At 43.3% G+C, this 27,945-nt stretch overlaps 1 protein-coding gene across 5 annotated transcripts; it reads left to right on the forward strand.

The window, feature by feature from the left end:
• Positions 1 to 27,468, forward strand: Irf6 (interferon regulatory factor 6). Of its 5 annotated transcripts, none has more exons than XM_074048420.1 (9): positions 1 to 139; positions 14,830 to 14,909; positions 15,389 to 15,565; positions 19,743 to 19,947; positions 21,195 to 21,323; positions 23,462 to 23,620; positions 24,881 to 25,273; positions 26,125 to 26,243; positions 26,885 to 27,468. In XM_074048420.1, exons 3-9 carry the CDS (start codon positions 15,392 to 15,394, stop codon positions 27,107 to 27,109), a joined length of 1,404 nt encoding a protein of 467 aa, XP_073904521.1. In that variant the 5' UTR covers positions 1 to 139; positions 14,830 to 14,909; positions 15,389 to 15,391; the 3' UTR covers positions 27,110 to 27,468. The 5 variants fall into 5 exon arrangements, with proteins under 5 accessions (XP_073904521.1, XP_073904519.1, XP_073904522.1 ...); XM_074048418.1 differs by lacking the exon at positions 1 to 139 and adding an exon at positions 11,073 to 11,228; XM_074048421.1 differs by lacking the exons at positions 1 to 139; positions 14,830 to 14,909 and adding an exon at positions 11,073 to 11,228.
• The last annotated feature ends 477 nt before the right edge of the window (positions 27,469 to 27,945 follow it).

Here is a 27,945-nt window from a genome sequence, read left to right on the forward strand (position 1 = left end):
AGCTAGGGCTGAAATGGTAGCTCTAGTCTTTGCTATTCACCAGGTGTTTCCAACCCAGGAAAACAGACATAGACATGTCCCAGGAGAGGTGTGCCTGAAGATCTGGGTGCTTCCTCCTACTGAAGAGTCACCTGAAAAGGTAAAACAATCAAGTCTAAGGCAGGATGGGGTGGGAACAGGAGCCAGAGCTAGGTTTGTACTAGAAGTGGTTGACCATCTCCTGGGAGAGAGAGTTAGGTGTTTGTTATAAGAAGTGGAGTTTCTTTGGGACGATGAGAAAAATTGCTTTTAATTATGTTAATTACAACAACAGAGCACTTCACTTCTCAGGAGAGCTTTTCATCTTCAAAGGAGCTCCAGGATGGAGCATTAACAATTGACATGAAAGTCTCTGGAGTTTGAGAACTGAAGTCCGAGGGCCCTAGCTGTGTGGGCAAGGCCCCAGGCAGTTGCCTGCAAAGCCAATGCCCAAGGAATTCTTTCATTTCCAGATGAGGAACTGGTCAAGGCAAGAATCTGTGTCCAAAGGCTGGACTGCCCTTCTTTGGGATAGGAGAGGCAAGGGAATAGTGTCAGCCTCAGTCCAGTTCCCCTGAGTTTTCACCCCTATATTGGGGTTGCCAGATAAAATCAAAGGCACCTAAGTACATTTGAATTCCGGTAACAAATAATTGCTTAGTGCATTCATGTATTTGTTGTTTATCTGAAATTCAAATGTAACTGGGTATCCCGTATTTTTATTTTCTAAATCTGTCAGCTCTACCCTTCTCTCTACACACAGACACACACACACACACACATACCTCTGACAGACTCAGGCCTAAGAGGTTAGCGAGTCAGGGCATGTTCCCCTAAGGTACCAGGGAGCAAGGACTCTGCAGATCTGCCCAGGCCTAGCCTCTTTCCTGCTCTCACCTGATAATGGGAGAAAGTCTCCTTTCAGCTTTGGGGGCCACAGCTCAAGGGCTAGACAGCAGGACAGAGTCCAGCATTCCCAACTCTGCCCTTTACCTTGGAATTGGGGATGAAGCAGCTTCAGGAATGAAGTCTTAAAAGCTTGCCCATTTCTTCCCTTTCCTCTTTTCTTCTCCATACCCTTCCCTCTACCCACTGCTATGTAATGTAAGAGAGAAACCTGTGACCTTCCACCCTCATCACCCCCAACTGCCGAAATGGAAATTCCTCTATGACAAAAACCAGAGAAAATGGCCACTGGGCTGAGATCAGCTTCCTGCCTAGACAGTGGAATCTGGGCTGCCAGGACGGGTCTGGGCCTGAACTAGAAATGCCACAGTTTTCCCTGGCTGGGCGGGGAAGGGAAGACAAGCTGATACTTGCAGCAGCATTGGGAGGTTGTGACGACTGCTCTGAGCCAGAGCGAAACTCTTTGGGGCCTCCAGACATTGAGGCTCATAGAGAAGTTCTCAGACTCCTAAAACTGCAGATCCAGCCCCTGGGCTCAGTCAGGGTCAAGGACAGAGCCAGTGGCCTTCTTTACACCCCCAGGACAGACAAATGGACACACACATTCACATCCTGGGATATTACTCGAGGCCTCTGGGCAAGATTAACATTCCAAAGCTGCAGTCCTCTGGTTCCCCTCATGACCTAATGGAAAGGCATGGAGTCAGACAGATCAGACAAGGTCAGCTTCCTACTCACTACTTACCAGCTGTGAGACCTTGGATAAAACTCATTTTTAAGTTAAATTCTAACAAAAAACCCTGAAGTGCTTGAAATAAAGTCACTTAAGGAAAATTAAAGGGTCCAAAACTGGCTGGTGATTCCTGTGCAGAAGGGCAGCATATTCAGCTGCAGCTTTTACTGCAAACACCAGGATTCTAGAAGATTCCAGAAAAGCTCATATTGGTAAATTTTTCATAGAGAATCATATTGGAGAACAACAACAACTTTCTTCAAATATACATGTATGGTAATGTCACAACAAAATCCATAATGTACTCTAATAAATTCGTAAAAATTAAAATTAAAAAAGAAAAAACTAGCTGAGGTGTGGCTCAAGTGGTACAGTGCCTGCCTAGCAAGTGCAAGGCCCTGAGTTCAAACACTAGTACTGCAAAAAAAAAAAAAAAAGAAAGAAAGAAAAAAAACCTATAATTGGCCAAGTTAAAAAAAGAGTGAAAAATGGACCCAACACATTTTACAATAAAATATTTAACTCAAACTCTGAAAAAAAAGCAACTTTCTCCAGTAAATTGTGGAGTTGGTAAAATATACCAGTGTTTCCATCTCTCCTAATCATTTCTTAATCAAAATTATTATCTGCCCATTATGGGATATGTGGAACACTGAAGGTTTTATTACTGTTTATTGACTGGCAGACTGAATAGAAGGAGGAAGGAAAAGACAGGAAGGGAAGAAAGAAGAAATGATGTATTTTATTTCAACTAAGATCTTAATAGAAATCCTGACTTATTTTTAAAGCTCCAATACTGATATTATATTTCCTCAAATACCCCTTCACTAGATCTACTGTTTTTTCACCTCCTTCCATTTCTATTTATGTAGCTGCCATGCCCAACTCTGCTAAGTATGTTTTGTAAACAGTGAACTAGTGCAGACAGGGCTTTGAAGTTTCCTGGCTTCCCCAAGGGATTTAGCTGGCCAGGGCATATCCGAGGAGCTCTTCTTCGGATTTGACAGGCCAGGGTGCAACTGCTGCCACTATCAGCTCAACGTTATGCAGATGTCACTGTGCTAGGGAAGGACAGGTGGTGAGTGGGCTGCCTCATCTCTGATTTCTGGTCTGAAAAAAATAAGCAGGGAAAAAAAAACCAGTCCCAGATAGAACAGAAGTTTCCCCAGGGATTTAAAACCAGGTGGAGGCATGCACAGGACATTGGTAACATGTAAGGGCAGCCCCTACATGTTACTTTCTACTCTTATTCCATCTCTGTTGCATGTCAGCTTGTTTATTTGAAATCTAGAGATTTGGATTTGAACCCAACTGTGACCATTTTCCATGTAATCTTAATGATTATCCTCTATGAGACCCTGTTTTCCTCAAGTCTAAAATAGGAATGCTGTTAACGAACTTGTAAATATATATTTGGCAAATACGTATTACACAATTCTTGTATGCCAGACCCCGAAAACACAGTGGCAAACTAGACTGACAAAATGTCTGTCTTCTTGGAGTGGTTTTGTGTTTGTCTTTTGTGGTACTGGGGATGGAACCCAGGGCCTGGTGCATGCTAGGCAAGTGCTCTATCGCTGGGATACATCCCTACCAGTTTTGGAGCTTATTTACACTTCCAAGACAGATGCTCTTGAATGGCAGCTCCTATGGGGTGTTTTATATGACTCATGTTGTTAAAAACTTGTTACAAATGTATAAAAACTTGGTAGATCTTACATAAAAGCATAGATTTCCCAGTGTAAAACTGGGTCTGTATTTCTGCATGGCAGTCATCAACCAGAGCTGGATGTCTCTTTTAGAGAGAAAGTGTATTCTTCAAGTACCCACAGCCCTTACCACTTCTAGATATCTTCACCTTGCTCAGGCTACACAATATTTTTGTTTGCTTGCTTTTTCCATGGCCCATGCTGGAAATGGGAGAAAGTCCAGCTCTTTGAAAGGCTTTAAAGATATCTGTTCTGACTAGCTCATCCCTGAAAATGCTACACTTCAGTCAATTGCAGTGTCCTGACCATCCCACAAGGGACCTCAGAACCATTGCAGTGCTATTCCCTTTACCTGAAATAGTTTTTCCTTCCATTGATCTTTTAAGTGTCATCTTAAATGCCATTTCTCTCTTTGTGAAACATTCTTGTGAAGAAATGCTCAGTCATGTGGTTTAGAGACCTTCCAAGGTGCATATGGTCTCCTTGAGACTTCAGTTGAGGCCAGGAGCTTCCAACTGGTGACAGTTTGTACAAAGCCTCAGTTTCCCCAACAAATGAAGGCAAAATATGAATGCTAAATGAGGTAATGTCTATAATGAAATTAGCTAATGTGTGAAAAATATGTGAATGGATGTGTTGCTGCTTAATTCCAGTTATTATAACTATCATTCCAGTTATTATTAATATTAATATTATTAATATTCCAGCTGATGGGAACTTCGTTAAGGATGGTAGATCAGCAGGGCCAAAGTATATTCAAGGAAGACAAATTTAATACGATTAAAGGGTAGAGGCATAGTAAGAGTTATGGAGAAGTAGGCTGGGTCCTACCCCAGAAAGGGTTCTCCCAACTGGTCTATTTGCCTGGTCCTTTCTCCCTTCTGAAACATAGGAAGCTTCTATGGCCTGCAAGCAAGTTACATCACATCATTCCTCTGCTCCTAAACCTCTGGTGGTTTACCCTGCACTTTTCCCTTGCCCACTCCTCACTCTTCTTCAACTACCTGGACCTCTCTGCCTGTCCTTAGCAGGCAAGCATGGTTCTGCCTCAGCCTTTTCACCTGCCAGCCCCTCTTTCTGCAATGCCCTTCTCTCTGATATCGACTTGACTGCATCACATTCTTAGGTCTCTACTCAAATACCATCTTTCTATAATTTTATTGCACTCATCCTTCTTCCTAACCTCCTTTATTTTCCCTACTGTTCTTCTTAGAAATTACCATCAACTAACATGCTTTACTTATGTTCTTCATTGTCTGTTTCCCCCACTAGCATGTAAGCACCATGAGAGCAGAAATTATATTTGTCTCTATAGATAACTGCTGTATCCCCAGATTCTAGAGCAGAGCCTGGCCACAGTAGATACATGAAATACACTGGGTGTTGGGGTAAAAAACATTGTTGGGTGAGTGAATAAAGTTTCTTGATTCAATAAACATGAGGAGATCTGGAATGTTCTTAAGCAGGAAAATGATGGAATCAGAGCTCACAAGGGCTGCAGGATAGATTGGAATGGGGCTGGAGCTGGAGCTGGGTTAGGAGGTAATCAATAGTAGAAGAACAAAGAAGTGGAAGTTTAAACAGAGGGCTTTGGTAGGAACAGAAGAAGACAGTAGGAAGCAGGAAGTTGTAATGTAGATGCTCAATTAATATTCACTAAATGATGAATAAAGGAACATTGCAAGCTTGTGTCCTGTGTGGGATGAGCCTAGAGCTCTGGTCTGGGTCTATTTTAGAAAGACCTAAGCCCGTTTTGCTCCTGAGGGTTCTCCAAGCCAGGAGTTATACAGATCAATTCCAAACACCTATATATATATTTTTTTATCTGTACTATGGCAAGAACTCAGGTTCTTGCCCTTGCTAGGCAAACACTATACTACTTGAGCCATGCTTCCAGCTCTGAACACCTATATTTTTATGAACCTTAAAACCTTAGCTCATGGGCTGGCAGAGTGGCTCCAGTGGTAAGAACACCTGCCTAGCAAGCATGAAGCTCTGAGTTCAAACCCAGTGCTGCCCCCCCAAAAAAATCTCAGACAAAGCTGAAATTTAAGCTCTGTGTCCAAGAGCAGGAACTAGGTCAAATTACCTCTTTGAGTGCTATGCAAATGAAATTTTAGGTAATTTGGGGAAATTAGTGTGGAACTGAGTCTGCAGGCCTTCTATGGTGAGTTCAGAGCCACTCAAGAGGATTGAAATCTCTATAAACATCATCTTTGCCTTTTCCACAGAAGCATGGGGTTATTGGCCAGGAGGCTAGTCTCAGTTTAGGCTAGGTATGTAGACTATGTTAAGAGAAATTTCCCACAGTGGAAGCGTGAAAGGGTGGGGCTGCTACTTGGTCAAAGAACCTCTCATTTATACTCTCTCTTCTCTTCCCCTAGCAAGCCACATCTCCTCAAGGGAATTATTCACTAGGCTCTGAGATCCACACTTGAATCTTGCTCACATGCTACTCCAATGAACAGAAACGAGATGCTTCCTCGTCTCTCTGTCCCAAGCATACACACATAAGAGAACATTTCTGAATCTCACAGGTCTTTAATAAGTAAATACTGGGTGCCCAGGACTGTGCCATATCATTGCGTAAAGATGGAGATGTGGGTGGGTGGAGCAGTGGAGAAAAATAACATTTTCTGAAACCTATTATTGTTTTATTTGTTTCATTTAATTCTATTGTCAACCCTGGAAGACAGGCAGCATTCTCATTTATGAAGTAAACTAAGGCTCTGATGATTCATACAATAGAGAAATGAGATAAGTTTTGACTGTTCCAAAGCACAGTTTATTTTTCCGAGGGTCTCAGTGCTATGTTTGGATTTCATCACAGAGCTAAGCATAGTTGGGTCTAGAAGCTAATGATGGCATTTGTTCAGCAACTTCACAAATTTTCTTTCCTCTTTTTAAAAAAAGAAGCAATGATAAGAATGTTTCTGTTAACTATTATGTATATCTGCTTTAAAATCAAATAGCACTGAAAGTGTTATAACCAAAACATCAGCCCTCCACATTCCCTATTTTTGCTGAAATAATATTTTGTCTCCTAATATTTTTGTTGAAATCTCTCATCTATTATCTCCCCTTCCATGTTTGTTGCTCTATCTTAACCTTGTGTGTGTGTGTGTGTGTGTGTGTGTGTGTGTGTGTGTGTATACATATATATAAAATTCCTTTAATGTCAGTGTATTGGAGTACTCTAGGGATGAAAAGGAGATAAACACATTTGGCTAATTAGTCATATTAAACAGAAGTCCAGCCTCTTGCTACACTGCTTCTCTGATTCTCTATCCACATATACCTCATTTTTCCAAAGGCAACACTCTGCCCAGTGGTCATTTACCTTGTACTGGGCCCAGCACTAGGCTAGGAGCTCCTGACCTGCAAGAGTTCCCATCTGGTTGCCCTCAAAGACTTGACCAAGGCCTGGAGAAAATGGTTTATTCAGAGGAATCAAAGAGCAGGTGCTGGTAGTGCTGGTTGCTTCCATCCACAAGCCATTTCACCAGTTTCAGAGACCTTTTATATCCACCAGTTCATTTCAGAGCAGCAATTAATCACAGGATAGGTTGTTTGGTGTTGACCATCCAGGCAAAATCAGGCCACTGCTTTGTCCCCACAGCACAGGACTGTGAACCCTCACATACATGGTGGTTGTGGTAAGCTCTTTTGTCTGCAGAGTCAATGGAAACTCCTCAAGCCAGGGTAGAATGGGAATGGACTCTCAGATTTGCATTGAAGGGGAGGAAAGTATAGATGGAAGGTGTTAATGGAGAGCTTACTTCCAACTGGTTTACTCAAGCCTTGTTTTTCCTCCTCCTCCACCCACATAGATCCAACTTTGGAATAAAGAAAGCTGCTTCTTTGAGGACACTTGTCAGTGCTCAGCTTGGTTCCAAGATAAAAAGAGAGTCAGAAAATTAGTAACTCTGAACACTCTTAATGGGGAATTGTTTTAGAGTCTCAAGCCAAAATCTGCCCCATTGCTTGGGTTAGAAAGAAAGATTCACTTATGTAAACATTTTTGTTACCAGACTGCTACATCTCCCTGGTATCTTGATGATTCTAGGATTTGGAGTGTTTTCTAGGATACAATGTACAGAAAGTTAAGAGGCCAGAGGGAGGAACAGTAAGAGAGCAACAAGCAATGTGCATTATAGTTTAGACTGTTGTTTAGGCAATGTGTTAGGCTTAGCTGTAGCCCTGGTACCTTGAAATACTTGTATGGAGGCAGAGGTAAACCAGGGCCAAGAAAGGATTTGGGGTAGACCTGATGGATTCCAGAATGCCTTCCAGAAAGCTGATTGGAGTCTGAGTTCCTTTGAGAGAGCACAGAATAGGATTGTTTAGCTTGATGATTCCACCCACTCTTTAACACCCCACCGGCCTTAGAGATTATTTGCTAGCACTGATTCTAGTAAGACTAAGCTCTTCTGTACATAACTTTTAGGTGGGTTCCCAGTTACCACATTCCTGGTTCTGCCGAAGAAGAGAATAGGAATTGGATCTCAGGGCTTTATTATCACATGTCTGATATTATACAGGTTAAAGTCTCTGGGCAGTGGAAGAGACCCCTCCTAACAAAATAAGAGCTGACTGAGAGCAGGGAGAGGGAAATTCCCCGATTCCCCATAGCTGTGAATCAGGCCCCTGTGGCTGAAGTGTACATCCTACTGCCTGAAACTCAGACTCACAGGTGAGTCAGCTCTGCTCCACCTGAGCAGCAATGGAAGGCAAAAACGATACGAGTATCACAGGCCCAAGTCACACCAGGGATATCTGAACTCCAAAGAACCTTTTTGAGAATATAGAAGAACCAATTACTCTAGGTTCCTTGGAGGATTTCACAAGATGTTCTTTTCTCCAGACCAAGCAGATGAGGCAGGTCTCAAGTAAAGAGTTCAATGTGGCTTATTGACAGGTGTTTTGAAGAGACAGGAAGTTGCTCTTGATAGCCATTTGAATTTCTCTTGCTTTCTCTTTCATTTATTTTCTAGTAGAGTGATATTGGGAGTTGGGCTTTGTTTTGTTCACCATATTATCAATAGTGTCTTCATCCAGGAGTAATTTTTAGTAGGTAGCAATCAGTACAGCATCAGTCAGAATAGACTCTGACTAGGACATTGAGCAGGGTCTAAGTGGAAAGACCCCTGGTTTTGAGTTCTACTCTTGGCTTTGTGGCTACTTTGCTATGTGATTTTGAGCAAATCACTTGACCTCTCTGGGGGGGTCTCAATTTTCTCATCTATGAAAAGGGAAAATTTGGACTTGAGATGTCTGCAATGTCAGGCAATTTGTCAAAGTAAATAAGTGAGCCAACAGGGTGGGGTTGTCCTCACCGTACTGTGTAGACTTCCTCTAAATGAGCAGCTGTTGCAAGGTCTGGCTTTTGACCAGGTGTCCAGAGTGCATAACTCTTCAAGAAATGCTGTGAACTTGGATGTATATGTGATATCTCTTGGTATTTAAGATACTGTGTGTATCAAAAAAAATCTCTAAACCAGTTTCACTGCTGGAAAATCTAAAAGGACTCTCCCAGCTTGAATTTTCCTAATTCTAAAATATGGGTCTTCTAAAGAAAATCCTTAAGAAATCATATTAGTCATAGGACTTTTCAACTACTGCCTCTGTGTGGACTTATACTCGTATGCCACTGGGCTTTTGGCTTCCCTCAAATGACACTGTCCTGTGGTCTTCCCCCACTACACACACACTCGAAGTGGACTGTGCTTGATCTCAGCAGCCAGCCTGGGGCCAGAGGTAAGATGCTGTTTGTTTCATGAGCTCATCAGCAGTATACAGTGGACTGGGCTGGTGAGCCAGCTCCTCTCCTGAGTGAAGGGAAGAGTGGCCACAGGCAGTGGTTGAGACAGTGGCTGGCTGAGTCAGGCCTCAGGGCCTTGCTGTCATCCCCAAGCTGAGATGAGGCTAAGAACAAGTCCAAATTATTACCAATCTGAGGCTCCCCAATGCACTTATATTAATTTACTTGGGCTGCTATAACAAAGTACCACAGATGGCATGGCTTAAACAATAGAAATGTACAATGTCTAGGGGTTATATGTGCAAAACCAAGGTGTCATTGGGGTCTGAGGACAGTGGGGGAAGTATCTATTCCAGGCCTCTCTCTTTGATTTGTAGATGACCACCTTTTCCCTATGTCTCCTTGCATCGTATTTCTTCTGTGCATGTGTTCCCAAATCTCTTCCTTTTATAAGGATAGCAGTCATATTGCATCCGGGTCCACCTAACGATCTCATTTTAACTTGATTATACCTCTGTAAAGACTATCTCTGATAAGTAGTCACAGTCTGAGATACTGAGGGAGGACTTCAACATATGGATTTGGAGGCACAATTCAACCCATAACATCAGTCCTTCATGGTTTCTCTCATTACTTTTTTTTTTTTTGAGACAAGGTCTTGCCATGTATCTCAGACTGTCCTCACACTCCTGCCTCAGTCACAGGAGTCTTAGGATGTCCCTCATTACTTTAAACATAAAGTGCCCCAACTGCCCATGCCCCATGTCACCTGGGACAGAGCAGCGCTTGTGGGTGGAGGATTTGTCTTATTTACTGGTGCACAGCTCCCAGTAAGCATATGCTCTGTGTGGATGGGGTAAGTGAGGGAAAGCATGCCCCTCTGGATGATGTACTGTGTACTTGTATGAAAATGGAACAATGAAACATGTTGAAATTGTTTAAGAAGGGAGAAGGGAGATGAGGAAAAATGGAGGGGGTGAATCTAATCAATATATATTGTAAGTTCATATGTAAATGTCACAATGAAACCCAATAAATCTGGCATGTCCTCTTATTCTGTGAGGCACTATTAATACGGTACTTTTTTTTAAATCCTCATACCAATAATAATTTCAAATACTTATTAGCACTTGATAAGTGCCATATACTATTCCAGGCAGTTTACATCTAGTAATTTATTGAATCCCCACATCACCTGTATGAGGCAGTTACCATTATTAACCTCATTCAACAGAAAGAAGCCGAAGCCCAGAAATCTTAAGAACCTTTCCCAAGTCTATAGTACCTAACAGAATTGGGGACTGAACCCCAATAGTTGGCTCCAGAAGCTATACCTTCATTACCTGCAAATGATTCGAAAAGGCAGGAATTATGGTTTTCATTGGATAGATGAGACAAAAAAACTGAAACCAAGAAGCTAAGTAATTTAGCTAGAGTCAAACGGAGAAGAGGAAGATTAAAGGCAGAATTGCAGTCCTGAACCCACAAGGGCAGGACCTAATGTCTCTTTCCATAGATAACTCCGCTTACAGAGGCCCAGGAGTAGCTGGTTCAGCGCTGAATCTCAAACCCTTATTTGTGCTTAATTGTCTTCATACCTCTGGGTTAATTACGGGGCATGAAGGTAGGGAGACACCCTCCCGACTTAGACTTGACCTCCCAGTCGCTTCCAGTTCCCAGGACCACCAGCCCCGAGGCCAAGGGTGAGGCCTTAGTCTGGGACGTTTCTTAGCCCAGGTTAGTAGCCAGGGAGTGGGGTGGGGAGAGGCTGGGCGGGGCTGGGCAGCCCTGGAACGCAGTGTATCCTATTTCTCACAAACCGCCAATAGCGGACGCCGTGGGGCGTGGCTACACCTGGGAGGCGTGGCAAGACAGCGAAGGGTGCGCTGCGTCCTAGGGCGAGGCTCTGACGTGAGCTGCGCGCACCTGGGCTGGGCAGGTAAGGGTTGGTGTGGGAGCTGGAGAGGAATCCTCAGCGCTCAGTTGCGCAGACCCAGGCGACGCTGGGCCAAGCCGTCGAGGAGCGCCGTTGCGACGAGTGATCTCAGCTGTGGACTTGGTTCGGAGGGACGTCCGCTTGTGGTTAGCCAACTAAGGAAAGGTGGGGACACCAACTTCTGGAGATTACCTTGCGGGAGGAAGACACCTCCGCGGGTGGGGAAGGGCCCACTCCGGAATTTGTGGGGATGGGAGAACTTGCTTGGGAACGTCCGCTTGTTCGCTGATACCCACCCGGGCTAGGTGGGTATCCTCCAGGTAGCTTTGCGCGGTCCTAACTCATAGCGCTGGGCTCCTCCCGACCTCACACTAAGTCGTCTCCAGTTGCCTCCTGCTGAAGCGGAGTTCGCTACTCCTGGCCCCCGCCCACCCACCTACCTCACCATCGGATGGAGTTAAGGAGTCCCTACCCCCACTCCCCTTCGAGTTTAACCAACTTGCTTTGCCTCTGGCCTTTGGTCCTGGTGGGTGTTTTGAGAAATCGTGAAAGACAGCGACCTGGAGCTTTGGCTGGTTTGTTTTCCTTCCCTAGGTTTGTTTAGCACAGTCAGGCCTCTGCCCAGGACCTGGGAGACACCCATGGATTTCCAAGTAGCCAAGCTAGGTATTGGGGAGGGTGGCGCCAGGTGTGGCTTTGCTCTGGGGGTGAGGCCCTCTTTGCCTGAAGGAGCTGGAGGCTGGTGAGGAGAAAGGAGGAAAGTCTCCCAGGCCTGACTGGAAAGGAGGCCTGGGGTGTCACTCTTTACGAGAGAGCCTGCTTAGTGGTAAAGGGGTCGTCTGGCCCCTACCATACTCTCTGGGTGTATATCAAGAGTAGAAGCCGGGGAAGGGATTGGTGAATTTTAAGGTTAGATGTGTGTATAATGCATGACAGCACCACCAATATCCTGCAACTCCCTGTTGCCATACCCCAACTTCAGTCTGTCAGGGAGGGTGGAAATTACAGCTAGAGGCCAAGAATTTATCTCTAAGCAGGGCTAAACCCAACGAAGGAAAGGCTGGAGAATTTAAGAACTTAAGATGACATTTCAGTTCCCTTCAGAAGGAAGAGGAAAAATGGGGCTGCCCCTAAGACCTGTCTATAAGAAATGGCAGGTGTGTTTTACTCAGAGCAAAACCATGGACAGCCATATCCTTGCTGTGAGCTAGCCCAGGCAGATGGTGGTGGTGGTGGTGGTGTGTGTGGGGGGGTGTTTATGGAGGACTTGCTTCCTGGAACCAGGGTGTGAGAAAGGACAGTGCCTTGGGGAAGCTGAAAGTGTCCTTGCTCACTGTCAGGGAAGGGTGATGGGTAGCTTCTTTGTTCTTTGGATGGTTGAATACTGTTAGAGACACAGGCCTTGAATTTTGCTGCAGTAGCAGCTGGAGCAACTAGGGCTGATTTCAACAAGGCGGAGAGTGTTTAAAAGAACTCTGATTTAGGTGTGTTTGAGAGTGGGTGTCATACAATCTCACTCACCTGATTGGTCCTCCATTGGGTCTTTGTTGTTTTTGGTTTTAGTGTGTAGAACTTAGGATGGAGGGACTTGGAATTCAGGGTGTAATGGTAGGATTTGACATAGCACACTCTGACTTGGGAATGTTGAGTCTCAGCCCAGATACTGCACTCAATTTTTCTGTGCTTCAGTTAACCTAGTTGTTATATGGAGATTATATCACTTCTAGGATCCAGATGGTAAAATCAGACACATTAAGTATACATAAAACTGAAAGCCTATATAAATATTAAGGATTATTGTTACCATCCTTCATAAGAAGTGTTATTGTCCTGTGGTTGAAAAAATGCCACTTGCAGTTTTAAAAACATTATAAACTGAAACATATCATTGGAGAAAAAAATGCGAATCATATGTAAATGTATAGAGGAAAGTATAAAAAGCGCCCATAGTTCCATTACTAGGTAAACATTGCACATATGTTGCCTTGACTTAGTTCTTTCTCTTTTTCATGGGTGTGTGTAGGTATAGTGTACGACAGTATAGTATGTTACAAAGTGGAGATACTCTAAATAGTCACTGTCACATGCTGCATTCTTACCCCCTCACCCTTAACTTCATATTGAAAACATTTCCCCAAATCTAATAAAAATTTTTCCGACACTCGTAATGGTGGTTGGATATTGCAGCCCGTGGATATGGTTTAATGCCCTCTTCATCACTTTGGTCATTTTCAGTTTTTCCCTCTCTGTTTTAAGAGTCTTAGTTACCAGATGCAGCTCAGGGAGATCTTGGCTAAGTTTCAGAAGATGGAAGGGGCTGGCAATGAGGGCACAGGGTGGAGAAGAGGGCAGACTGGGGCTCCTTCCCATGGGGCTGATGTGGGTTGCTCCTGTAGTTCCATCTTGGGAGAACACTGAGAACTCAGGGCTCTAGATCTTAATCACTGATCTGTATGGGTGTCTGCTCCTCCTTCTCCATCACTAGGTGCTGTTTCTTAATCATGGCCTGGTTGCCTTAAATTTTTCTTGATGGCTGTTGATTAACTACAGTAAGCCCTTCAAGTCCATGATGGGTCAAGATGTGAATCTTGTGGGTCTGACACAGCCAGATACAGGTCTTACCTGTTGTGCAATAGAAATTCTCAAAAGTCTCTTACTAGATTGATTGGTTTGCTGTCTACTTCCTTATTCTCTTTTTCCTTCCCTTGTCTCATCTTCCTTCCAGTAGGTCTAAGACTAGGGAGGAGAAGGTAGCATTTGCCCTGGGACACTATGCATTCCCTTTTTATAAGGTATACTTGTTTCCATGTTTTGATGGTTTCACATGCTACCCTACAAAACACCCAAAATTAAGACCAAGAACACAGCGGCACTTGAACACTGCATATCAAGCTCACTTGCCCACAGTGAGCTGCGCTCCCAGGGGGAGGGTTTCAGTTGCAGGACTTGGTAAATTGGGTCAGAAGGCTCAGGTGCAAGCAGTTCCTACCTTACTCTTAAAGTGCCAGTCACTGAGTTGGGTTTCAGTTCTTTGTATTTGTTGGGAACCTGGCTGGGGAGAGAAGTGGTACTAGGGATCACCCCTTGGTTAAGCTTTTCTGAGTGGGAGCCTTCAACTGACTCAACTGGCTTGTTTTCACAACTGTGATCCAGGTAGGGGTCTTTTAGGCCGTTGTGGGGCTTACAGCTCCAGTGTGGATTTCCTTAAGAAGGAACATCTGATGAAAACATTGAGCTTCGTGCACAGTAGCTGGAAAATAAATATTTGTTGAATAACTTATTTTTCTAGGCATCTATTTCTCATGTTAAGTAAAAACAAAATAAGAACATCAGAAATCCCAATACAACATCCCAGACAAACAATTTCCAGTGAGTGATTTTTTCCTTTGGGCACCTGATCTGGGAAGGCCTTTTGTTTTCTGCCGAGTGCCAGCTGCTGTCGAATGTTATCTGCTATGCCCATGTATTTTTATGAGAATCAATTGCAGACTTTACCCAGGCTGGCGCCTGTAACCAATCAGCTCACGCCAGCCTCTGTGGGAAGATAAACAGACCTCGGTAAGAAGGCTGGCCTAGCTGTGCAGTACTTGTCTTATGACTGTTTTTAGTTTGCTAAGGTTAGGAATTTTGGGATTATTATTATAGAGCTTTTTGGCTTTACCAGGTTCAGTTGCAGGAAAGTGTTCTCAAAGCCTTTGTTTCTACTACTGCCAAACCTTCTCTCAGACACTGCAGACCAGCTGAAACTCCTTTTTTCTCGGTACAGAATATTTTGGTGACAAGAGAAAGGAAAGTCAACTTGGCTCAGCTCTTAGATCCTAGTGGACTGACTGTCTGCTCACCCATGTAAGTGAGGACTTTGGAATCCAGGACCCGCCCCTCACCTATTTCTCTCACTTTCATTTGTCTTGTTTAAAAAGAGCTTAACTTCTTGCTCATGTGCTTCCTGTTTCCATAACTTTTTGTTCCCTCTCTTGAGGTGAGGTTGAAAAGAGCAATTGCTCTTTTCCAAAGCCCTTGAGGAAGGACTGTTCCAGTGGGGATGACATCACCTTTTTATTTTTCTGCTTCAGGATTTAAATAGGAGAAATCTGATCTACTTGCATGATAAGTCTGATTTGGCTAAAGCATGAAGTATAAATAGCTTTGGAATAAGAATCAAAAGAAGCTTTTCACCTCTTTTCTTTCTCTCTTGGCACAGTTTATTCCCCTATTTAGTTTCTTTACTGTAATCTAGTGAAATTGTAGCTCTAGCATATGGGAACGATGGCTGTAAAAGGTTCCCAGTGACTGGCCTAATTCTCCTATTCATCCCCCAACCCCAGACCATGGCCCTTCACCCTCGCAGAGTCCGGCTGAAGCCCTGGCTGGTGGCACAGGTGGATAGTGGCCTCTACCCTGGGCTCATCTGGCTACACAGAGACTCTAAACGCTTCCAGATCCCCTGGAAACATGCCACACGGCACAGCCCCCAACAAGAGGAGGAAAACACCATTTTTAAGGTAAAGGACTTTTTTCTACTATCTGGATTGATTTTTTTTTTTTCCCCCAATTCTCTCAGACCTTTCTGAGTTTGTTTCTTTTTTCTTTTTCATTTCTTTTCTTTTTCATTTGGCAGTACTGGGCTTTGGACTCAGGGCCTGGCATTTGCTTATCACTTGAGCCATGTCCCCAGCTGTTCTCTTGATTTTTCTATTTTGGCCTGAGGAGTACTCTAAATCAAAACTCTGATGAAGCATAATGTTTATGATGGTGATTCCTGAACTGAATAGGCAAAGTAATTCCTCTTCTTGAGGCATGTCTCTAAAGGTTGAAGCCCTTTATTCTTTCCTACTGGATACTCCATTCATGTCTCAGAAGATCCAAGGTGAGTTCAGGAAACTGTAAGTGATTGTAGTGATGTGGTTGTTCCAAAAGTACCAAAGATCAGCCATTGACTCCTCTTCATTCACTCAAGACACTTGCTATGAAGAAAGATGCTTGAGCCTGGGGTGGTTATTCAGACCAGGGCAGAGCAATCAGGTGTTAGCAGGCTCCTAACCAACATAGCCTGTCAGGTAAGTATAGAGGCCCTCAGCAATTTATTCTTTTGATATTAAAATATTTTGCCTGATTCTTAGCCTCTGCTTGAAAATTAAAGTTACAGGTTGTTGTTGTTTTTGGTGGTACTGGGGTTCAAAGTCAGGGCCTTGGGCTTGCAAAGTAGGCTTTCTATCACTTGAGCTATGGCCCCACTTCTTACAAGTTTTTATTCTTTAAATGTTTTTACTTCCCTCCCCTTTTCTTTTCTGCTGGGGATCGAACCCAGGGCCTTGCACTTATTACTGAGCTACATCCCAGCCCTAATCATGTTTTCTTAAGCAAAAAATAACTTTGATGTGGTAGTCATTTTATTTCACTGAAAACATGATTTGATCACAGAGTATCTTACAAAATTTAAGTGAAACCAGAGCTTGATTTCAGACAGTAGGTGGTAGGCAGTGTTTGTGGGAAGGGATACCATATAATTCCAGGAGCTGTGCCTACACTCCAGACTAACTTCTTCTGGCTGGTTTCTTCCATCTCAGGAGTAGCTTTAGTTCCTCAGCCCCAAGACACAGAGAAGTATGCTTGCCCTTTTCTTCCCTGGCTATAAGTTAAAAGGCAGAAGTGTAATCCAATCCTGACTGTGGACCTTTCAATATTGATGCTTTAGGTTCTTGCTGACATTGGATCAGGAAAGGTGGGCTCCAGGCTCAGGAGAAAGCCATCCTAGCAGTGTTTCCCACCTGACTCTGTTACATCAGATGTGCAAGGAGAGGCAGAAAGAAAATTGGCCTAATATTACTTAGAAAGAATGTAGCTAGCAAAGTGGCTCAAGGTGGTAAGAGCGCCCACCTAGGAAGATGAGACCCTGAGTTCAATGGCTTCTGTGCCACTTGGCAAGGGTCCACCACTTTTCTTGTGGTGCTTCTTTCTTTTCTTTCAATAAAGTTTTGCTAATCAATGCCTGCTTGCCATCAGGTAGAGGCCCCTTCTTTTCTGGCAGTGCTCATCTTTTTCCTTTTTTCTTCCAATAAAGTTTTGCTAAAAAAAAAAAAAAAGGAATGTACACTAGCACTTAATTTTGATATAAATAATATAAAAGTGTTAAGGAAAACTCCTGTAAACCAGCTCTCGTTACTGGAGTTGGCATTTGGCGGGGTGAGAAGGCTGCCCTGGCCCATCTGGCCTCCCTGTAACCTGAAACTGAAATTTCCAACTGAAATCTAGTCTGAAACAATTTGCTATTGAAACATCTCATTGGTCATGGAGAAGAGGTTGGTCCTGTAAGCCCCACTCATGAGGGTGACCTGCATGCTTGGAGCTTGAAGGAAGCCTTGTATAAGTTTATCTGTTTGCAGAATGCTGAGTGAGGGTCTGGGAGGTCAGGATGCTTTTACAGATCCAAGCTCTGATGAGCCTTAGGCAAGATACACAAATGAGGCATTAGCATTGAATGGGTGCCTGTGTCCATGATCTCATTTAATTCTCATGACGACGGTGTAAGGGAGGTATTGCCTTCATGCTGTACATGCAGAAGCTGCCTCTCAGTGGGGCAGAGTAACTTTGCCAGTAAGTGGTGGTTTCAGGATTCAAACCCATATCTCTGTGTCTGTTCTCTTATCCCACTTTCTGCCATCCTGCTGCCCTTCTGACTGGAGATTAGAATATCTGGCCTCAATTCTTAACCATCAGCTGTATGTGTGGTCTTGAGCTCCAGAATGGTAAACTGGGAATGAAGCCAGTCTCACCTGCCTTATAGGATTATTATTGTTTAAATTTTAATTTTATTTGCAGTACTGGTGATTGAACCCATGGCCTGTACATGCTAGGCAAGTCCTCTACCACTGAGCTATATCCTCAGCCCTTTTGCATTATTTTTGTTTGGAGACAGCGTCTTCCAAAGGTGTCCAGCACTATGTTGAACTTGCAATCCTCCTGTCTCAGCCTTGTCTCATAGGATTATATGATAATCAAGTGAAATAATGTATGGGAAAGGATTTGTTAAGCACCATAGAAATATAGAAATTATCTCCATTTTAGGAAGAGAAATAAGGAACCATACAGTGATCAGAATCTCTCCAAAGCAAGACTCAGGATGGGTTTGCACAAGTAATGTTTATAAATCACCATTTTTGCCACATGGTACCTCATAGGCCCTCCTTTCCTAATTCTGAAGTTACATTCATAAAGGGTACAGCCCCCTGCTGCATCAACCTTGGGTCTTCAGCATTATTTGAGTGGGCCTGAGGGATGCTGTGTGGTGAGCAGGAAGTTGGGTTGTGGCAGAGTTACTCTGCTTGCTCTCCATGGAGGATCAGGGCTTTAGGGAACCACAGAAGTTTGCAGACTTCTGCCAAAATCTGCATAGTCAGAGTTAGCTGGGTGGGGCCAGAGTGCACATAAACATAGAGGATTGAACAAACAGCAGGGAAAATATGGGGAGGCAGCAGCCAGGTAATCAGGTAACTATAGATGTGCCTTCCAGACAGTAGGGACCAGTGAAGTTTTAATCCCCTATGAGGGTTGGATGGAATGGAGCAGCAATTAGGCCCCCTAGTGCCTGCTCAGCCACCTAGGGCAGCACAGCTTTGTCAAAGTTCTGCATTACAAACCACATGACAAATGGAGGAACCCAAATCTGAGAAGATTGTAAGAGGAAGTGAGCCTGAACTGGAGGAGGAGGAGGAGGAGGAGAATTTAGGTTAGCTCTGGAAGGAATCTTCCTTATGACTATAAGTCAGGAGGTGACTGAGGCAGATCAGAGATGTCAAAAGGTGGAGCAGAAAAATTCAATTTCTGCAACCAGGGAGAGTGGATATCCTGTGAGCGGAAACATAAAAGCCTGTTGGGCCTGGAAGTAGGGCTGGCATTCAACACCCTACTTTGTTCCTGAAGAACCTGGTCTATAGGACGAGCAGCCTAAGTTAGTCTTTTCCTCACTGAGGAGGCTACCTTGTTCCTCTTGTCTGGGGATAGTGCTGTGAGTTTTCATATTTGGAAACCAGAGAGGAGGAGACAAAGTGGTTTTAGTACATGCCACCAGCTACTGGTGTGGCTGCAGCATGAGGTTTCCAATGAAGTAGGAGTTTTGAGGAATAGGGAAAGGTGTGGGATTCTAGAATTTCAGGCCCCTCAGCAAGTGAGGGGGTGCAAGCTGAATCTTGACAGTATGCTTTCTTCCCTGAAGGCACTGGGTTTCTGCAATTCTTTATGCCTCAGATTGAATATTGAAGGGAAGGATCAATAGGTTAAACTTTATATCATTGGCCATACTCCTCATGGTAAAAAAAATTAATAAAATAAAAAAAGAAAAACAAAAACAAAAATCCTGCTATCCAGGGTTGTCCTGAGCTTTTTGGTGCATATTTACTCCAGACTTTTCTTTATTTTCAATCCTTCATTGTAGCATTGTCATCTGGACAGGTGCTGGTACTGAGGCTTGAGATGAAGCTCTTCCTTTAGAAAGACTGTTTATACATAGCTTAATTTCCCTTTGGCCCTGCCTTGCCTGGTCCCAAGGGCAATTGCCCACTGCAATGTCTGTACATCAGGGTTAAGATTGTGGGGCACTGCTGCAGGCATATGTATATGAGAAGAGTTAAGGATACTCTTTGCAATTGTTCTGGGTACTCACTGTTATTTTCTGTTCCTCAGGCCTGGGCTGTAGAGACGGGGAAGTACCAGGAAGGAGTGGATGACCCTGACCCAGCTAAATGGAAGGCCCAACTCCGTTGTGCTCTCAACAAGAGCAGGGAATTCAACCTGATGTATGATGGCACCAAGGAGGTGCCCATGAACCCAGTGAAGATATATCAAGTGTGTGACATCCCTCAACCCCAGGGTTCGATCATTAACCCAGGTGAGGCCCACTGTGGGCAACATGCCAGATTCTGGGCTGGACTCTTAAAAGAGCTGAAAAACAGTCTGGTTTTCAAAGTTCAAGACTAGTCAAATAAGAAAGCCTTTCCTTAAAAAGAACTCAGAACAAATGGTTTAAACTTAGCAAAATCCTGTTCCTTTAGGGAAATGGTTATTACTCAGATTACTTAAAGAAAGTAGAGGGAATCCAGAATTCTGTTGTAAAAACAGCGTCTCTTGGGACTTGAAAGGCTAGAGGTTTTGCAGGAGGAGGGATTCCAATGTAGAAGGTTTCAGTTCTAAACCTGGCTCTTATCACTTGACTACTTGTGGGACTTGAATCAAGTCATTGGGCCTCTTGAACCTCAGTGTCTTCAATTCTAAAATGTGGATCTCTGAGGTACATTGTATGCATGTGCGGAAGTATCACAATGAAATCCCTTTTGCAAATAATATATGCCAATATTAAAAAGAAAGAAAAAATGTGGAATCTAAGCTGGGTGCCAGTGGCTCTTGCCTGTAATCCTAGCTACTAAGGAGGCAGAGATCAGGAGGATCATGGTTCAAAGCCAGCCCAGGCAAATAGTCCTGGGAGACCCTATCTTGAAAACACCCATCACAAAAATAGGGCTGGTGGAGTGGCTCAAGGTGAAGGCCCTGAGTTCAAGCCCTGGTACCACCAATAAATAAATAAATACATAAATAAAATTGACATAACATGTACAAGCTATTAAGTTCTTTATAAATGTTGGGCAAATGGTCATTTAATTTGCAGGATACTTTTGCAATACCACCCAATCCTCATATTTACTCAATACATAATGCATACTAAGACCCAGATAATTTAAACATGTAGTCTAGTAAATCCAGTGAGGCTCTGCATGAATGGAGGGGTCTGTGCATCATATTAAACTCACAAGGGTGAAATGTTGATGTCTTTGAATCCCTAAAAAAGATGCTAGTATGTATGAAGGTAATATGTAGCTATACTAATATGTAGAAATCTCCAAGAGGAGGAAGTAGGATCTGTAGCTTCTGGACAGGGAGAGAGAAGACAGCTGCATTCGGGCCCCATAGGATGAGTTGGAACTAGGAGTCAATACACCCTGTTCCCACTTTTTAAATCTAGAGCACTGTGGGTGCATACTGACCCCAAGGAGGATCTGTGTAGCAGTCTATATCTTGGGTGGTGAGTCAGTTGCAGTTGACAGTGTGACTTGAACTGCTTGACTTGTGTGTCTTGGGTAGGATCCACAGGATCTGCTCCCTGGGATGAGAAAGATAATGATGTGGATGAAGAAGATGAGGAAGATGAACTTGATCAGTCACAGCACCATGTTCCCATCCAGGACACCTTCCCCTTTCTGAACATCAATGGTAAGTGGGTTGGTAGGTGGGACAGAAAGATAAGGAGGATATAAAGGGATTTGGCCTTGGACCTGCTCATCCCTTGGTCACCTTGGAAGCAATAATTCACCCCTGTGTCCAGACTGCTGAACTGTTAGCAAGCAGGAGTCACCAGCAAGAGAACCCTGTTGGATCAATTATTCCAGTGCAGTGTGGTAGGTTCTAGGGTTCTACAGAGCAACTGATCCAAAGAAATAAAGAATTAATAATTCATTCCCAGTCTTACACACAAATATATCAATGACTGTACATTTTGCCCGTTTCTTTCAGGGCAAGCACAGATGTCTCTTTAATGAATTGTAGGCAAGCTATTCCAGTATTTCTATTAGGATAAATTCTAAGTCACTTCCTTAACAGGAACCATTCTACCTAGGCTGTATCATGGGCAACTTGTAATACTAGGCTTTGATATGATTTTTTTGCCAGAAACTTTTCTTGACTTGAGAGGTTGGGAGGCTTCTTTGTGATGCAGCAGGCACTAAACCTCCTGCTACACATGCTGAGGCTGCTCAAAAATACGAGTTGAATTGTTCGACACCATCTTTACGTCATCTGTCCATTGGAGTGCTCCTAGTCAAATGACTTGCATCCAGCTTAGTGGCTTTTCATGATCTTTTTAGTACCATCTGGATTCTGTGGATCAAATGAGATAACTTGTGCCATCTAGAAAGCAAGCTTATATATCAAGATGCTCTATTTAGGATTTTGTGGTACCCTACTCTAGGTGATGTTCCTATCTTCGAGAATCAGGAAATGACACTTATCATCTGTCCACTGGCCCTCCTTGACTTCTGCCATTTAGATCTTTGTAAACAAGTGATAGGTAAAGAAAAATTTCATGGACAGCTTGGCAAGTATGTTACAAGCTACATTTCCACTCAGTGAAATTTTAAGAGTTGGACATCTGGAAATGTGAGATCTTTTCCCAAATTCTTGGCTGAGTCCTTAAAAGTATGTAACCTGTTTCCAAGATACTGATTTCCTATTTTTGATACTTTATTAAAGCTAATGTTGTCTGTCCTTATGTTTTGGGCTGCTTTGGATCTTTTTTTGGAAAGTTGTGCAACATAATTAAAAACAAAAATGTTAAATGGTATATAGATTTAACCAGACTTGAACACAAAGGGTCAAAGAAATATTAACCTCTGTGATTTCAGAGCTGTTGGGGCAGAGGAAGAAGAATTATTGAAGAATAGATGCCTAAGAGGTGAGGCTAGGAGAAGAATACTGTAGACTTTGGAGTAAACCAACTTTGATAGTAGCATGGATGTAGGATTGACATTTTCACTTTTGAATGAATGATAACTTTCACGTGGTTTAAAATTCATGATGGTACAAGAAGGCAATTGAAAGGTTTTCTTTCTCCCCCTGTCCCTGAATCTTCTAGTTCTTTGCCTGGAGGAGAAAAATCTTGTTTTATTTATTTTTTTGATGGGCTGAGAGTTCGAACTCAGGGCTTCACACTTGCAAAGCAGGCGTTCTTCTGCTTGAACCATGCCTCCAGTCTGGTTATTTTGGAGATCTGGTCTCACCAACTATTTGTCTGCACTGGCCTCAAACTGCAATCCTCCTGATCTCAGCCTCCTAAAATAACTAAGGTTATGAGCGTGAGCCACTGGTGCCTGACTGGAGGAGAAAAAGCTTGAGTATCCTTCCAGACATTTTTATGCACGTAAAAATGTATTTGTTTATTTCAATAGAGTTTCTAGCCCATTAATACTTACTTGAAGGTAGCAAATCAGCTAATTCAGTTCTGTTTACTTTATGGAAGGCTGTAAGCTTCTATTTAATTGCTAACCATCAAAATTTGCAGCAGGACATTTCTCACACACATCCTTTCTAACTTATCTCCAGAGAAAATTCACGTCTCTGTGTTAACAAAAGTTCCTAGAACTATGCGTTTTTAGAGAAATAATATGATTAGGCACCTGGAGCAGGGGAATCTTATTTCTTCCTATGAGTTATGGGAATCATTGATGGGTTGGAAGATCACACTAGGTCATGATTCAATGTCTGACTCTTGTCTGGTGGTCTTGTTAGTGCTTAGAACTTCAGACCATGAACATGTACGGTGTCTCTGCCTGCTCATCCACATCCTTCTGTTTTAGGTTCTCCTATGGCACCAGCCAGTGTGGGCAACTGCAGTGTGGGCAACTGCAGCCCTGAAGCAGTGTGGCCCAAAACAGAACCTCTGGAGATGGAAGTACCCCAGGCACCTATTCAACCCTTTCATACCTCTCCAGAGCTGTGGATCAGCTCTCTCCCAAGTAAGTGACCCTTGATCTTTATCGCTGAGTCTTCTGTTGCAGTCTGTTTCTTGTCATGCCTTCTGCCTCCATTTCTTTTCTGGTGCCGGTCATAGAACCCAGGACATCTTGTATGCTAGGCACTGAGCTATCCCCAACACCCTCTGCATGGGAAGTGTAGCTACTTGTCCCACATGTACCCTCTGTGTCAGATGAGTCACCAGGGAAGTAAAGAAACCGGCCCATACCTTCTCACCCAGAAAGATGATCTGATTGGTCAGAGTTCCAGGATACTCACCATTAGCTTGGCTAGGGGATTTAGTGACAAGGCCAGTTATGAGATAGGAAAATTAATGGCCATGGATTTGGTCAAGGAGGCTCTTGATTTAGAGGGGCTTTAAGTGTTCTTTCTGAACTTGGTATAAATTTATCTTAGTGAAGAATCAATGTTGGGCTGGCGGAAGTGACTCAAGGGGCAGAGTGCCTGCCTAGCAAGTGTGAGAACCTGAGTTCAACCCCAGTACCATTTAAAAAAAACAAAAATGGAAAGAAAGAGTCACTACCCTGTTCTTCCTTTCACAGTGTACCTGGTAGTGGTGTGAGTGCTAAAATTTTGTTCAAGAGACTGAGTTTGATAAAGCCTATTGGGCTCAATGGAGAGTTGCTGAGTAGAAATTTACTTTGCAGTGAACTGTTTTTTATGGTATATTATTAGAACAGGATCACAGCATGTGATAACACGTGTGATTTTGAGAAAGATGGCTTGGTATTTCTTCTTGTTCCTCTAGTTTCTTTAAACAATGAGACAAAATTGAAACATAAACCAGAAACCTTAGTTTTTAGTTTCTTCCGTTTTTTCTTTTCCTTTTTTCTTTTCTTTTCTTTTTTTTTTTGTGGTTCTGGGCATCGGCTTTGGGCTTGCTAGGCAGGCTCTCTACCACTTGAGCCATTCCTCCAGCCCTAGTTTCTTCCAATGTCTATTATGTGAAGATTCACTAAGTATAGCATGGGATACCAGAATTGAACACTTTTCTTGGTAAAATTCTAGTCCTTAGGGTGTGGTGATTGAACAGAAATAGTATAGATGAACCTTAACCCTTTTGTGTGACTATTCCAAGGAAATGTTGATGTTTCCCTTTATTGCAGGAAGGGTAACTATGGCAATGTCTTTCCTGAATGCTGGTCGAAAGGTGGTGTGATCATGAGATACTTGCATGAGTCTTAGGGACGGGCAGGCAGAGCAGTAGAACAAGATTCTCACTCTTGCCTTTCACCTTGCAGTGACTGACCTGGACATCAAGTTTCAGTACCGTGGGAAGGAGTATGGGCAGACCATGACTGTGAGCAACCCCCAGGGCTGTCGGCTCTTTTATGGGGACCTGGGTCCCATGCCTGACCAGGAGGAGCTCTTTGGTCCTGTCAGTCTTGAGCAGGTTAAATTCCCAGGACCAGAGCATATCACCAATGAGAAGCAGAAGCTGTTCACTAGCAAGCTATTGGACGTCATGGACAGAGGACTGATCCTGGAGGTCAGCGGTCATGCCATTTATGCCATCAGGCTGTGCCAGTGCAAAGTGTACTGGTCTGGGCCATGTGCCCCATCACTTGTTGCCCCCAACCTGATCGAGAGACAAAAGAAGGTCAAGCTCTTTTGTCTGGAAACATTCCTGAGTGGTGAGTTGTTTTTTGGAACATCGATGGTGGGAATTATTCCCTGGAAGTTTATTTCCTCCATCCTTCTCTTTCTCCTTCTTCTTTTCTTGGCCCAGCAAAGATTTTTTGGGGGGTAGGGAGGGAGGGAGACAGTACTGGGCTGGAACTCAGGGCCTCACACTTGCTAGGCAGGTGCTCTACCACTTGAGCCATGCTCCTAGCCTACTTAGTAAAGATCTTAACCAAAAAATGTCGTTTGGAGGGAGTCAAGCCAGAACTTTGGTTCTGAAAAATGAAAGTGACCTAGGGAATGAAGAAAGGCATTCCATGCTAAGGCTATATACTTGGAGGCTATGTTTAGGTTGGTTTTGACCCCTTCAGTGTGGCAGAAGAGAGGGGAAGTCTTGCCATCACCTCTCCAAATATTACCAGCTCACCTTGATTTTCAAAGGTGACCTTGTCAATCATATTCAGCAAAAACATCCTCTTGCTGTCAGAGTGATTCAAGCAGTAAAAGCGCCTGCCTAGCAAGTGCAAGGTCCTGAGTTCATATCTAAGTGCCCCCACCACCCAGCTCCAGAAAAGAAAAATACACTTTTTTTTTTGTTGTGGGGTCAGGAGGAAATACATGAGTGGTGATTCAAGCTGACAATTTTAAAGACAGCATTGAGATGTGAATTTCACAATGTGGTTTGAATCCCAAGAATAGATTAGTGATGTTCAATAGAACTCTCTGATATGATGGAAAATTGTGGCAGCCACTAGCCACATGTGACTATTGAGCAGGTAAGTGTGACTAATGTGACCAAGAACTAATGTGAGTGGATATGGAATGACCCAGTGTACCAAACCTGCTCTTTCACCTTCTGCAGATCTCATTGCCCACCAGAAAGGACAGATAGAGAAGCAGCCACCATTTGAGATCTACTTATGCTTTGGGGAAGAATGGCCAGATGGAAAACCCCTGGAAAGGAAACTTATCTTGGTACAGGTGAGGAGATAAGAGTGTGCCAACAACTTCTCTTTTTGTCAGTGCTTTAGCACTCATGTCTTGGTCCAGTCCTGATTGAGCATCCATTAGTCTGTGTGTATTTTAATTCCATCAGATGGACAGATTCAAACTTTGCACAGAAGACCAAGCTGAAGAATGTGAAGTCCTTAAAATGGGTGTCTGATTTAGTGGAAATCTTACCTTTCATTCTCTTACTGACATTGGAGTCTTGCTAAAACCTTAGAAATAGAACTGTTTCCAGCTTTTCTTATAAAAACCTTTTGTGTTTTTTAAAGACTGTAACCGTATTCTAGGAGTAACAGCATGGCCACTTGAGATTGCCCCACAGTTGTGCAACGAGACAGGCAATAGATAACATTTGGCTAGAAGTCTTGCTTAATAAGCAGCCATTCATTTAGGCATGTGATATGATGCTACATCTAGATTCTTTTCCTTGAAATTAGTCAATTTCTAAAGTGAACCTTGGAATGATGGTCTGGAGAGATGAAGATGTATTATGAATCTAGATATTAGAGTGGGTAGCTTCCCCAGGGTCTCATTGGTTCTTCAATTTTACATCTCTCCTGCTATGTAAAAATACCTTTTCCTCAGTAGATTCTTGTGTGCTTGTGCCTGAACAGGTCATTCCAGTGGTGGCTCGGATGATCTATGAGATGTTTTCTGGTGATTTCACACGGTCCTTTGATAGTGGCAGTGTTCGCCTGCAAATCTCAACTCCAGACATCAAAGACAACATCGTTGCTCAGCTCAAGCAGCTGTATCGCATCCTCCAAACCCAGGATAGTTGGCAGCCTATGCAGCCTACCCCCAACATGCAATTGCCCCCTGCTTTGCCTGCCCAGTAGTCATGAATGCCATCTTCTCCCTTTTTTTTTTTTACAATACTGTACATAGTGATATTTTTTATTTTTCAAATTTAACCAGCTTTTAAATCTCTTTCCTTTTCTGTTAGAAGTCTGTGACTCCAAATATGCCTAGCCTTTAAAGTTGATTTAATTTATGGAAAAATCACCCTTCAGAATTTCCTTTTCTTTTTTAAAACTTCTCATGGTAGTATGATGTAGTAGAAGGAGATTTGATCTGGGAGTTTGGACACCAGGGTTCTAACTGCAGCTTTGCTTCCAGTGTGACCTTGAAAAGGTCATTTAACCTCTGGGCTTCAAATTTATCACTTGTAAATAAATAAGGATTGGGATGATGCCCAGACTTGCATTCAGCTTTAAAACTGAGTAGAATACTTCATTATACTTGTTTAGGGCAAAACCGCCTGGAACAGAACCCTTCTGCATTGTTCCTACACCACATTTTTCTTCTTTTTTATTTTTTTTTTGCTTTCATCAAAGTTCCCTCAAGCACTGATTTGTCCTGAAATGAGTTCTGTTTGACCTGTTCTGCTAGTAAGCTGGCTCCCTGATGGGGGAAGTAAGAGGGAGAGGAGCTGACTGGTTGCCTAGAAACCAAGCTTGATATCCAAATAGAAATGGGTGCCAAAGTCTGAAAGTCACTCGACCTGTGGAGTAAAAGCTTATAAATTGAGAATCTAAGAGGAAGCTGGTGGCACAGAAAGCCTAGGGATCCTGTGAGAGAAGAGGTTGTCAGGTGTACCTTGCCACCACTCAAACCTTGTGTGTGTGGTGGATGAGCACATGTAACCCAATGGTAGACTTCAGAGACCAGAGTG

Source organism: Castor canadensis, chromosome 11, assembly GCF_047511655.1.
Source record: "Castor canadensis chromosome 11, mCasCan1.hap1v2, whole genome shotgun sequence".
NCBI lineage: Eukaryota > Metazoa > Chordata > Mammalia > Rodentia > Castoridae > Castor > Castor canadensis.

What these genes read in the sequence shown, in the direction of transcription:
- Irf6 (XM_074048420.1), top strand. Translation starts at nt 15,392, where the DNA reads ATGGCCCTTCACCCTCGCAGAGTCCGGCTGAAGCCCTGGCTGGTGGCA. An exon ending in GTGGATCAGCTCTCTCCCAA is followed by an intron (nt 23,621 to 24,880) that starts GTAAGTGACCCT and finishes TTCACCTTGCAG; the next exon opens with TGACTGACCTGGACATCAAG. An exon ending in GGAAACTTATCTTGGTACAG is followed by an intron (nt 26,244 to 26,884) that starts GTGAGGAGATAA and finishes GTGCCTGAACAG; the next exon opens with GTCATTCCAGTGGTGGCTCG.